Here is a 14,099-nt window from a genome sequence, read left to right on the forward strand (position 1 = left end):
GGACTCCTTCTGAGGTTTGCAAAGTGAGAGGCCACTGTCATAATGGCATGATGTATATTGAAAAGGCCAGACATATGTAAGACTGTTTTGCTCCATTTTGAACTTAACAAAAATGTTAAATTGCATGAACAGGAGCCATCCTATCCAAAACAATCTTTGTAATCAAGATTTCAGTGTCTACCAATCACAGTCTAAAGTTTGACCCTCCTAGAAAAGGTTTTTGTCTAAGACCCAGCCACCTTCCTCCATTGGCTATCCAAGCAGATGGCCCTATGTTTTTGTTCTCTTGGAGGGCTTCAGGATTCTGCAATGGGTTCCCATTTGGTAGAGATAAAAGAGTTCATTTTAGTGGGATATTTTCAAATTTTGGTTTAAAGCAGTAAAGGAAGCATAAAAAAACAGCAACAGAGCTTTCATTTGGGTGAATGTCTTCATGAAACGTCTAAGTAGTTTTTATTAAAGTACAATGCCTCCCTCATTTTGATACGATTCCTGTTCTGACTCGGGGATTCTTTGTCTTGCGATGCTTCCTTCCAGTTTGAGATTGTTTTGTTTGTTCCGTATTTTGTTTTGTAGCAGTAGACAATGTTCATTCTTTGCAAACAAAGCATGTTTCTGTAATACAGAGGGTGCCAAAATAAATGTATACACATTTTAAGAAAGGAAAAAACTGTATTAAAATTGTAGTACTCAATATATACCGATAACAAAAGATGAATACAAGTCACGTGTATACAAATTTTTGGCACCCCCAATGTATTAGCAGGGAATCTAACAGGGTGATTTTTCATAGGCAGGAAGGTCCAAGGCCCCACCAAACCCTTATGTTATAATATTTATGTGTGCTTTTATGATGACATTGGATGTGACTCTCATATTTGCTTTGGACTTTCTGGAGCATATGAATCCCTTAGGGGTCTTGTTAAAATGAAAATTCTGATTTGGCAGGTTTGAGGTGAGGCCTGGGATTCTGTATTCCCAGCAACCTCCCATGTGATGTCTATGCTGCTGGTCCTGGGACCCCACTTGGAGAAGCAAGGTCTTACATTAAAAATAGAAAATAACCTACACACTATTACCATTCTTGTGTACTTCTTTACACCTCTGTAAAACTATGATGAAGTGTATTCTTATTACCGTACTTAAGAGTAAGAAAGCTGAGACTTGGAGAGAGTAACTTGACCCAACAGACATTGCTAGCAAGAGGCAGAGGTGGACGCACAGCCAGGGCTGTCTAGCTCTAGAGCCCTGCACTTTGCTACTGCTGAGAATTGTCATGCTCTTGATGAAAAATAGCATTTCCAAACCTTAGCCTGAATCAAACCGAACTTAGCAGAGGAGCTATCTTTCCTGGAACATTTTATATATGTCTGTGGCTGGAACCTACGAATAGCTTCGCAGTGATGCAGGACGCAGAGGCTGCCCTGTGTGCTGCTTTGTAAGCCTGGTTATGCATTCCAAACTTTGGCTGAAAGGTGTTGTTTTTCCCTTTAGGACACTCAAGTGGGAGTCAAGGTGGGGCCAACACGACCTCTGGTCCTATAAGGAAACCTCAAATTCCAGGTGAGTTTCGAGCTGTGGTTAAAAAAAAAAAAAAAAGGTGTCACTGAATGTCCCAGAAAGGAAGAAGCAATCACATTCTCCTAAATGTCCAAACCGACCTGATTGTTGCTCTTTGTAAGTCAAAGATGAATGAAAGCATTACAGTCTCTTGATGAGAAAAGGTGGAACATTCTCTTTTTCCTGAGTTCCATAGATTGGCTGAGTTTATATTCAGACTTGCCCCTGGCCTGTCCCAAAGGAGTGCCATGTTAGTTACTAAAGCTTCCTTCCCAGTCGAGTGATCACCCAGGGGACTCCATGTCATACCCAGATCCTGCCTGTCTTAGCCCAGTTTCCCCTTTATTTCTGGTGTTTGGGGTGAAATGTGTAACTTTTCTCTCACATTGCAGACAGTATATTTTGTGGAGTGAAAACATTCTCCTGGTCCCCAGACTACTTTTTCTTGAGGGACAGTCTTCACTGATTTAGATAGAAGAAAGTTTTAGAAAGTGTTACTCGCTCCCTTGAATGTCCAGACTTAAGGCCTTGGAAGCAAATTCTTTATTTGATTAGGGCTCAAAACTGAGCATTTGTAAAAAGGGATTACAAAAAGGGAAGGGTTTTCCTAGGGTTGTAAATGATCCTTTTAATTCTCCCCTTTTTAGAGGCCTTCAAACTGAGTCTCCCATGGGGATAAGGGAGAATGTGGGGTGTGCCCCCCAGCCTCAGCTTGCTTGGGCTTAGCTGGAGGCAGAGCTTGTGGAGTGGGAGCGGACTGCCAGGAAGAAAGAGGGTGCGGGGGGGGGGATGTAATTTTCTCTAATTAGGCAGCAGGATTCTTCCCGGCCCTAGTGAGTGTGAAAGGGGGGCATCTCAGAGCTACAGACCTGAGCAAGAACAGAAATGGTTCCCTTCTTTAGCCTCCCTTCCTCCTGACTTGATCTTGCTCCCCAAACTCACCTAACCAGATAGAGGTCAGGCAAAGGCAGTGCTGAGCAGGAAATCAGAGGAGAACCAAGACTCTCAAAGAGGCATGGGCAATGAAAGACTGCTCCTCTTTCTAATTTCTCAAGCTCTAGTTCATTGTACAGATATGCAACCCACTTGGCCGCTGAATTTATTCAAGTTGTCAAGTCATATTTTAATCTTATTAAAGCTTGATTTTAAAACATGTGTGTAACATTTTATTAATCCACTAGTGATACACATTAATTATTAGAGACATTTTAGAAAATACAGCTAAACAAAAGGACAAAAATATAAATGACTTAGTACCTACCTCACCATCCAGAAATACCATGGTTACCATTTTCATATATGTCTTTCCTGTCATTTTTCAATGTAATTTATATACAAAAATATAATTATACCATATATGCTCTTTAGTAAACTACTCTTCTCAATGGGTAGGCCACAGCTTTCCAACGTCATTAAATGTTTCCCCCCCCATATTATAGCACCTAATACAATGGGTGTACCCTAATTTATTCAATTGATCCCTTACTGTTGGATATTAGGTTGTTTCCAACTTTTACTATTATAAATAGCACAGTAATGAACATCTTCATAGCGATTTCTGAGGTCCTATAAATTCTAGGTCTGCTCGATCAAAAGCATGTGCATTTGGAGGGTTTTTGAAAATTTTGAACAATTTTTGACCAATTGCCCCTTAGGGAATATGCACAGCTTCAGCCCTCAACAGGAGTGTTTTTTTGCCCACCCACTTGTATGTGGCCTCCATCTTTGTTTCTTAATAAAATGTAGGGTGGATGTTCTTATATAGGAAAGGAATGTTTCTTTCAAGGGAACTACAAGTTTCCTTTAGTATACTTGATAATATTGCACCAAAGGCATCTACAAGTTTCAACAGGTCATTCTAAACTTTTTTGGAGACATGTTTCTCCTGGAGGAACTTGGAAACCGTTACTGATAATGAGAGATTAAAACAAAAGGCCTGTTGGACAAATACTTATTTAAAAAAATCATTCTTCCAGTATTATCTGCTGACTGGCTGGGTTATTTGGTTGGACTCGTCCGTAGTACTGACTGTGGTTCGTGTTTGGACTATGTCAGGTTTATGCAGTGATGTTTTGTTTTCACAATGTGTACTTCCCAAGTTCACAGTGTCTTTTGGTTCATTCGTACCAGAATGGCTGATCATCTTGGCATCCCTCCTGGCCCTGGCTTTGATTCTCGCAGTTTGCATCGCTGTCAACAGTAGAAGAAGGTAAGAGGATGCCCCTCAGAGCCTTCCACTTTGAAAGAACATCATTTAAACTTAGGCTCTGTCCCTGCTGCTCAGAGTGTAGCCCCTGGAACTAGCAGCCTCGGCACCCAGGGGATTGTTAGAAATACTAAATCTCACCCCAGACCACCTGTGTCAGAGTATGTTTTGACAAGATTTTAGAGATTCATGTGCATGGTACAGTTTAGGAAGCTCTGCTCTGGCACGTTCTTTAGAGAAAGGAAACACTGGGATTATCTGGACTGCCACTTTTAAATAGTGGTTGAATCTCTTGGGGTTCTTAATTATTTTGAGGTTAAACCCACAGAGACTCTTTTTAATGAAAGTTATGAAATATCTCACCAGGAAGGCATACAAGTATTTATTCATTAATTGATTCATTAAGCAAATATTTATTAAGTGCATTCACAATGCACAAAAACACCACATAAAGATTCAGGAATTGGTCATCCTCTGTCTGAGGCCCATGGAATTTCCTAGAATCCTTACCTAAAACAGGCATCGAGTTCGTGTGTGTGTTTGGTTTTTTGTAAGGACACTATTTTCTATTTTCTGAAAGCTGCAGTTGAAAGGATTCAGATTATGGCTAAGGTGAGCTTCCTGACAGTGAGGTCTATGAAACAATGAAGAACTTTCCTTGCAAAAATCTGAATAAAGACAGCCAACTCCCTAGAACTGGCATGGGAGCTGCTTTTGTATCGTCAAAGGTCTCTCTCTCTCCCTACCTCAACCAAGGCCTATTGTCGTAGAAGTTATGTAAATGACACATGTACCTGGTTGAGCTGTGACACCGCTCCAGAAATAATGCTCCCTAAAGTGAAGTGAAGGAAAATAGTAATTCTAGAAGCAAAGGAAGTGAACTTGGACAGGGATACTCCATAAATGTAGGTCTACATTTCCTGTTTAAGATGCTTTAAAGATGCATTTTTTTTTTCTGAGCATATGCACAGGAACTTTAAACCTTTTGTTAAGTGTCTCTTGAGATTTCTTCTTATAAGGTAAAAGAATCTTATTTCCAAGTGGGGCCAGCTTTATTGTATCACTAGATCATCTAACAGGCCAGAAAATGCCCCTCGGTTTGGGAAAAGACCTGGAGAAAATTCAAGAATCTTTCTTGTTGGCTTTTGGAAAGCAGCAAATACCTAATTCCATTGCTGTGTGCAGCCCATGCAGTATCTCTAATTATTTGAGGAAATCAAATAATGCCATCTTACACTGGCACAAGTTAATAAAAGTACTATGTTAAAGTCAAATAGCTGTGTTGCTATCTGTACCTTGGAGGGCATAATACAAAAATGAGTCATCATAGCTGATTGTATAAGGAACAAAAACTGGGAAAGAAAATCTGAAAGACCTCCTAGAAGTCTCCTATGACTAAATGGAAAGAAATTTTTTCTTTAGTTGAATTTAAATAATGTGACTTGAGGGAGCCCTTACAAAGAGTCTTTATCCTTTCCTCCAGCTTCCTTGTTTTCTCTTAGATTACTTGTGCTCAGTTAAATACAAATTTCCTATTGTTGGAAATCAGTCCTTTTGTTCCAGGCCATAGAATGCACACATACAGTCCATGAGCTTTGCGCATGTCTCCATAGAAACATTGGCCCCTGATGCTGTGACGTGGGGGAGACCCCAGAGACGCACCTCAGCTGGCCTGGAGAGCAGCTGGAGTCCGTGCAGTGTGGCTGGTTAGCTCACACGTCCGTCGCTCCCCATCGTGTCAGCAGTAAAAACGGGCCCCATTGCTACGCTCCTCCTCTCCCCAAGACCAGCAGTCACCCTAGCAACAGGCAAACAGGGACCTGCAGGATCCGGTACAGCGACTGTCTCACTGGGAAAGTAGCCGCTTGGACGCCGTAAATTACTGTGTCCTGATCTGATAATCAAAAACAGATTTGCCACGCAGCTGAAGGGTGGTTAATGGCTTCACATGCCTTCAGTGTTGACTAAAGCCACCAGCCAGTTTCTAATCCTCTTAAAGGCAAGCGGCCTTTCTGCTTTGAACATTGCGTTTTAGAGAGATACAGAATCCTATTTTTACCAAAGAAAGTTTGGTTGGAAGTACTCGTAGGGATCCACAACAGGCACTCATTTATTTGGCGACGTCTTTTGAGGGGCGGCTATGGCTGTCAGCAGCACAGGTGAGGAGAAAGAGATGAAAAACAGAAAGAGCACCCTCCCCTTTCCTGAATGAATCCTGAGGTTTTGTGGCAATACTGACTTGTTGAATTTGAGTCAGCTAATATTTATTGAGCACATACTCTGTGCCAGGCACTTTTAGATGAATTGCCGTTAAAAGATAAAAGTGGAAAAGCATTAGTCATTGAACTTGATGTTCAACGGTTGATCACAGACTTCCATGGCAATGTGACCTGTGAGTTGTGTCACCTTAAAGATTCTGATTTAGGGGTCCTATTATTTCTTTAGCTTTTCCTGTCCCTGTCATAGCCCACATCACCTTTCCTTGCTGTTGTTCATGTAACCAGAGTCCTTGAATGGCAGCTTTCCAGTGAAAATTGTAGTTTATTCATTCTCTTTAAGAGCAAACAATAGTTTTAGGAGTCAGTTGGCTCTGCAGATATTGGATGAAGCCTAAGAGAAGAACTTAGGTATCTTTCCCTTAAAGAATGTATCTGACTTATATGAAGAAGAGGGAAAAAAACTGTGACAGTCTGGCCAGAGAAGGCTTCACAAAACAAGAATGATTAAAGAATGTTTCTAAGCCGATTGTGCAAAAAAGGCCTTCATCAGCTTTCACTCTCACGGGAATAATCTTTTCTTTGACTCCCCCAGCGGGCAGTCATCCACCCTCTGCTTGGTAGGTCACCTCTATAAAGCTCTGTGATTTAGAAATGTCGCCCATCTCTTAAGCTGTGGTCTAGGTCACCATAATGTAGCTCACCCAACCTGGTTCTGCCTCCTAGTGCAGAGCTGCCCATTAGAACGTTCTGTGATGATGGAAAGGTTCTATATCTGCGCTGTCCAGTACACAACCATGAACCACTTGTGGCTACTGAACACTCAAAAAGAGGCTAGTTGGACTCAAGAAGTAAATTTTTAATTTTGTTTAGTTTTAATTAGTTTAAATTTACATAGCCACATGTGGCTATTCGCTATCATATTGAATGTCACAACTCTAACACAAAGCAAAATAAATCTCGAAAATTGTTTACGGATTGTCAGGTAGAAGAGACATAAAATCAGTTTTTAAGTCCTTTTGTTCGAGGGGTACCTCCTTAAGTCTTTCAAGAGAAATTTCTCCGTGCCTTAAATGTATGTTACCTGGTTTCTAAACCCTATCCTGAGATTTAAGAGGAAAGGAGATAAAGGCGGGAAGCAGTTTGGTGGAGATCTCTGACCTTTGGACTCAGAAAATCTACCGTATTTCCCCATGTGTAAGATGCATCCTTTTTCGAAAAATTTGGGGTCTAAAACCTGGGTGCATCTTATACAGTGGTTGTAGATGTTTTGACAGTGATGAGGAGTTGTATGAATTTTATGATGAATAAAACTTGAGTTCAATAACTTTATTTAATACATTTTTTTTCAAATTTTGGGCCCCAAATTAAGGTGCATCTTATACATGGGGAAATACGGTAAGTTGTAGCTATGCTGTAGGTCTTGCCATAGCTAGCAGAGCAGCCTCAGACAATATCCTTGACATTTTGGACCAGTCTCCAATTTACATAAAGAAAAGGTTGGGTTGGATGACTTCTGAGGTCCCTTCAGCTCAAACGCTCCTTTTAAAATTCTTCTAAGAAGAATGAAAAACTTAGAAATTGTCTTTTAAAAGTACTTACTTAAATGCCTGGAGTACTAAATAATGGACTGAGTTGTTTATGAAAATCACCTTACCCTCTTCAAAGAACTCAGTAACAGAGACACACAGATCCAAAGGGAAAGGCAGGCAGGACTACACAAGCACCATATTTTGAAGCCCTACAGATCGAACGTTATCCACTTTCAAAATGAGCTTCATCAGTGTTACTAACATCAATCCCCACTTCACCCCCATGCACAAACATATTTTTATGCTTATGAAAATACTATCTTGCAATAGTTCATTCAACTTCTCCAGTGCCTATTTGGTAGGCAAATGGGAATTACTTTAACCTGAGAATCTGAAATAACATCAGCAGCATTCTACCTTCAGCCTTTTAAGTCGTCTTCATAGTCAATATGACAAGGTGGGTGGAGGGAGCCAGGGGAGACTAACAAAACCCATTTCATATGGCTCTTGCTGTATTAACAATTCCAGCCAGTGATTCTTGAACATTTACTGTGTTCCAGATACTGCTCTAAGTGCTTATCCATGGTCTTCGTTTCCTCAATCCACAGTGTTCATTAAGAGCAACAATAATAGACTCATGTATGCAGTGCCAGGCTCTCTTCTCAAGGGCTTTCCACAATCTTGTGAAACTGGTACTGTTCATAATCTGATATTACACATAAGAAAGCTGAGGCTCAGATAGGTTAAGTGAGTTGCTCAGGTCACACAGCAGTTAAGCTCTCAAAACCAGGCCTTCTAAGGCTCTGCTCTTGTCCATGTGAATGGCGTCCACACTCCCAGCCCACAGATCTGCGGCAAGGCTCAAGCATCCTTCCCTCTGCCCCTCACCAAGCATCCTGCCAGAGGAGATAGGATCTACCTCCTGTAGAGGAGGTATTATTTCTATTTCCCCAAACAAGAGATTAAAGTTTATGGCCTTGGCAGTCCTAGTGGGAATGGCCCATGATCATGAATAATAGAGGCTTTGTCTATATTATCCCAAATATCCAGCGGCAAAGTGAACAATTCCGACTTCATACAGTTTCCAAATCTCCAGATGGTTGGCAGCGTGAATAGAGCTGGGCAGAGTCCAGGCTTTTGGTCATAAATGCCTAGATTTGAATATTGACTCTATGTCTTAATAGGTGTGGGGCCTCAAGCTAGCTATTAAACCCCCCAGGGCCTCAGTTTCCACTGCTATAGAATAGGAATAACAGCTGCTTTGCAAGACTATTGTGAGGATTACATGAAATGACATGTAAAGTGCCTGGCATTCAGGAAGTGTCCAATAAATGCTAACCCATTTCCCCTTTTCCTCACCCCACTTGTGAGGCTCTGTAATTTTGCTTCTATCAAGCATAATCTGACTTCTAGATGTGTAGCAGTGATCATGTTACAGGAAAGAGGAAGCATTGGATGAGGCAGTACTATGACAATGCTATGCCCCAGGGGCAAGATTAAGGTCGTGCTCTTCGTAGACCTTGTACATTCACATTTTAAGTAATGTTACTGAGAAACCTTAAAATAACAACAACGTTACTAAGAAACCTTAAAGTAACAGTGAACTATTTGCCTTGTGTAGTTCAATCCCCTATATCCAGGGTTATGTGGAAGTTAACCAATGTTAGGGGAAAAAATCAATACGGCCTTACACTTTCAAAGAAATGGTTGCCTCATTCTTCTTCGTACATGCAGTAATAACCCTGACAAGGCCAACCAAGTGTTGACTGAAGTAATGGGACTTTCTTGAATGCTCAAATCAATATGATTTAAAATCATCATGTTGATGGTTTATCTAAGTCTGCAGAAATTGCTACAGTACTTATCAGAGGCAAACATTTCTATTGTATAGTATGGAGGAAGGAGAATTAGAACTTGGGAATCAGACCCACCAGGGTTTGAATTCTGATTCTTTTATTACTTGCTAATCAACCTGGGGCAAGTGACTGAATTTTTCTGAGTCCCAAGGTTTCTTCACCCCTACTAGGGGATAATAATAGCACTAGCTTCCTGAGTTGTGACCACCAGTTCTCCAACTCGAGTGTGCATCAGAAACCTGTTGAGGGTTCGTTAAACCACAGGTGCTGGGCCCCACTCCTAGAATTTCATATTTCAACGAGTCTGGCATTCACAACTGATGCTTTTGCTGCTGGCTCAGGGACCTCACTGTAAGAAGTGCCAATTGTTAAGAGTCAATTAAGATGAAACATACCAAGACATTATTAACCATAGTGGTAATGATGGTGGTGATGACAATGATGATGATGATTGTGTCCCTGCACCTTTTTCTCATATGATCTTTGCATTACTAGGTGTGGGCAGAAGAAAAAGCTGGTGATCAACAATGGAAATGGAGCCGTGGAGGACAGAAAGCCAAGTGGACTCAACGGGGAGGCCAGCAAGTCTCAGGAGATGGTGCATTTGGTGAACAAGGAGCCGTCAGAGACCCCTGACCAGTTTATGACAGCTGATGAGACACGGAACCTGCAGAATGTGGACATGAAGATTGGGGTGTAACCTCTACACCATGACCTTGGAGAGAAATGACACATAACCATTACAGGGAGCTGGGACACTCCACAATGCAATGTGCTACTGATTATTTCATTGGGGTTTTTTTTTTAGCATAAAATTTTCTATTCCTTTTTGTTTTTTGTGTTTTGTTTTTTAAAGTCTGTCCAATTTATAAAAACAGCATTGCTTCCTTAAATGAGGGCCCAATGAACACTCAACAAGAATTTCACCGTTCCAGTTCCCATCTAGAAGCCTCTCACTCCCTGGGGGTGTGCTATGGACAGCTTCTAACAAAAGCCACGAATCCCTCTTCCCAATCCCCAACTTTCCTTCCACCCTACCTCCCAGGTGACAGCCACATGCTAAGGACATCCCTAAAGCTAAGAGGGATTGGTCCCTGGGAGGAAATTTGAATGGGTCCTTATTGCCCCTCCAGCAGCCCAATCCCTGGGCATTGCTTTCCAGTGGGGTAGGGGATCGGGGTGTACTGGTTACACATCCCCTTCTACAGACCTCCTGGAAATTTTTCAGATGCTTCTGGGAAATGCCCAAAGGGTGAAGCTATTTATCTGTAGTAAGCTATTTATCTGTGTTTTTGAAATATTAAACCCTGGAGGTCCTTTGATCAGTATGATATTTTTTTTTATTAATTCGTCAGAGGCATAAAAGGGTTTAAGCTGACTCATAATAAATATCTGTACTTCTTCCACTTTAACCTTTTGTGCTGTGATCCTTCAGTTTCTTAATCAGCAAGGTTTGGGTGCCAACCGTTCATCAGGAGGATGTGAGAAGGTCTTCCCTGAAAGTCTTCATCTCAGAGGCGCTAAGTCCCCACTCAGGCTCACTCAACCAAACCTCACAGAAGATCAAGGAAGACAGCACGAGTTTATTTCTGAGGCTCCAAAGGCTTCCTAGAAGCAGAATTGTAGGAGGGGAGCTTCAGCTGCTTTATGTTTTAATGGCCACCTGTTCTCTCCCCTGACGGGCTGTGAAAAGTCACACTATATTTGCATGACTTACCACTGTGGCATCCCATTTCATGGACACTGACCCCATTGGTGATGTCCAAAAACAATGTGGAAGTGCCTGTTGACCTCTTGTAATCAAAGGAAAAACAATGGAAATGAAAGAGAGCATAGAGAGCAGCCAAATGATTGGCACAGGCTGGGGAAAGGGGAGAGGGAGCAGTGCAGATCCTGTTTGAGTAATTTTATGGCTGTATTTGTTTATACTTTAACAAGCCAGTTATCTGTCCCCAGTGCAGTTGCTACTCAGGATAAGTTAAGTGCCTGGGGAATCCCTCAAAAGGTTATAGGACTTCCCCCCATTGGAAACATCACCAGATACCAGGGTCATGGCCAAATAAGAGATTAATGGCTTTATCCTTTGCTTGGCAAGTCCTTTGTCATCTTTATTCCTATGTTCAGAAGGCCCCACTCAGCCTGGAACTTCCATAGGCTACTTGTAATAGAAGAGATTGAATCTATAAAGTAAGGGCTCCTATAAAATGAGGCCTCCTTCCTTAGGTTCCCATGAAAAGTCATCCGTTGCCTAATCTGATTTGCTTAGCTGGCAATGTTCCTCACACAAAAGGAAGAAAGATGGAGATGGGAGCGGGTGGGGGTCGGAGGAAGAGGAGGGAGAGGAGAAAAAGAAGAAAAAGCTCCCATGTAAATCAGGGTGGGGCTTATACAAAGAGTTGGTTCTGAAGGAGATATTTAAAAAAGAGAAACCCACTTTCTGCACTCATTCCCAAACTTTACTCTCCCCCATCCACCCCCACATCCCCCTCCCTGCCATGGTCTTTGTAAACCTCCTTTCTCTTCTTCTGTGAACATGGTTGGCAACTGTTATATCAGCTGTGTGGTTTTCTTTTTATTTTCAAGTTGAAAGAAAATAAAATGGACATCTGGTCACCCTGTTTTTATCGCCACTAGTGTCTAAGTGCTCCCTGCTTTCCAAGAGCTTTCCTGGCTCTTTAACGTGAATGTGACAAGTCATTCTGAGATCAGGTTCGGGAGGGCTACTCCAGGCATCTGTGTGTGCCCCAGATTCCCCTTGGGGCCATGGAGAGTCACACGAGTTTCATAGTTAGGGATGGTTTTCCACCCCTTCTAGATATTCCCAACAAATAAGCTGAGATAGGAGATTGCTTTTTATTTTATTTTGGAATTAAATATGACCTTTCTTTTTACTATCGTTGCAGTCCCTTACTTGGATATGTCTCTGTGTTTTCAACATAGAAGTAGGGGAGGTCTAGAGCTTCCCTCCCTTAGATGCACTACCCCTGCAGTATCGCCTGAAGTTCATGGAATCAGATATATTCTCACCCATTTGAAATAATGGCATAACTCCAGAAGCACAACTTGACTACATGTTGTTCCTACCACTAACTTGCCAGGTGACCAGGGCTAAGTCATTAAACTGGGCTTGCTTGTAAAAGTAAGGGGCCAGTATTTCATTATTGTGAAGGCTTAAGAGAGCAAAGCTGCAAGCTTTGCAAAGCTGCAAGCTTAAGATGTCATTTTTCCTACAGTCATAAATCTTTTGAGTCTCCTAAGGGCTTCCTTTAAATTAGCACTGGGTGAAAAATAAAATGAGACAAAAGACACCTTCATATCCATTATTATTATTATTTATTTTTTTGGTAGATTCTAGCCTGAAGAATTGATTTCTCCTGCAGAACTTCTCAAAAAGTTTTACAATGACACCATGACGTGAAGAACCCATTTCATGGCCAACGTTCATTCAATTCTGGTACAACAGGAGTAGGAGAAAGGAAACCTTTGACTTCTCTAGAAGAGTAAAATGTACTTAAGAATAACATGGTCTACACCTTTATGTCATAGGCATGCCTTTTGTAAATCACTTTGAATGTTCAAAGACTAGTTCATTGTTCGCACATTATTACTTTGATTTTTCACAGCACACCCTTCCTCTGATTTTTGTATATTTCTTGATCGACCAGAAATAATGAGGAAACCATGATATGTATATCACCCAGTTGAAAGTGCTTATTGGAAAATATTAAAAGGCTACTATTAAAAGGCTAAAGGAAATGGACTTGAGTCTCTGATTTAAGGGGGAGGCAGAGCTATGTTATCTGGCTGTCTGGGTAATTTAGAAGCACAAGGTTAAAAGTTTTTGAGGTGGCTGAAGCTTTGCACTCATATTTTTTCTAAAAGGAAAAACTACCTGGATTTCTATCACTTGAGAATCTTCTTTTGGAGAAAGTTTATGCTTTCAGAGGAGGTGTATGTTCCACATATTTCAAACTAAATGAGGTATTGTGAAGTGTTAGTTTTTAAAAGTCAAGAGCTACTCTGTGACTTCCAGGTAAAGAGAGTAAACATACTCACCTGCATTCCCTTCTGCAAGCCTCTAAAAGGACAATAAATAAATATTCCAGACGGCAAAACCAATGGGGTCAAAGAGAATGAAAGAAGAGACGATAGTAACACAAATTTGAAGCTGGAAAGCGATGGTTCACTGGTAACTGACTGAGTGAATTTGGAAAAGTTAAATCATAAACCAGCAGTGGGTAAAGTTGAAAAGCAACCAGGTTTGTGCAGCAGGACTCCCCAGAGGCTCAGGAATGGCAGCATTAGCCCCGCTGGATATGGTAGAAAAGGTGGGGTTAGAATTCAGAAGATGGGTTTAAAGTCTGTTGAAGATGTTGTTAGAACCCCAGACCTCCTTCTCCACTTGAAGTAGCTGAGTCACACTGTTCTTTCCCAACTTCAGCAAATGACTGGGAGTTTGTTCTCTGAAGAGGGCAAAATAAAGAGTCTCTGATTGAAGGGCAACAAGGCACACACAGTTGACAGTAGAAATACGATACTGAAAAGTGAAACCAGGCATTAGGAATGTTGAGACTGCCTAGACTTCTCCCCCATCTTGGCTTCCAGAATGTCGACAGCCAAACATGCATGCATCTTCCAGGCAGAAATTCAGTCTTCCTGGGGGACCTGATAAGCCTAAGAGAAAACCCTAAAGATACTAACTTGATAGTTCCCCAAGGAAATGACCCAG

General features: G+C 41.4%; 1 protein-coding gene across 15 annotated transcripts in view; it reads left to right on the forward strand.

The window, feature by feature from the left end:
* Positions 1-11,983, forward strand: part of CD44 (CD44 molecule (IN blood group)) — an 86,801-nt gene extending 74,818 nt beyond the window's left edge. For all 15 annotated transcript variants that reach the window (XM_019639538.1, XM_019639541.1, XM_019639545.1 and 12 more), the window contains 3 exons: positions 1,495-1,563; positions 3,691-3,769; positions 9,866-11,983. In XM_019639538.1, the coding sequence (XP_019495083.1) occupies positions 1,495-1,563; positions 3,691-3,769; positions 9,866-10,070 (353 nt within the window). In that variant the 3' untranslated portion in view covers positions 10,071-11,983. The remainder of the gene's footprint in view (positions 1-1,494; positions 1,564-3,690; positions 3,770-9,865) is intronic.
* The last annotated feature ends 2,116 nt before the right edge of the window (positions 11,984-14,099 follow it).

Source organism: Hipposideros armiger, unplaced genomic scaffold (assembly GCF_001890085.2).
Source record: "Hipposideros armiger isolate ML-2016 unplaced genomic scaffold, ASM189008v1 scaffold_44, whole genome shotgun sequence".
Taxonomy (NCBI): domain Eukaryota; kingdom Metazoa; phylum Chordata; class Mammalia; order Chiroptera; family Hipposideridae; genus Hipposideros; species Hipposideros armiger.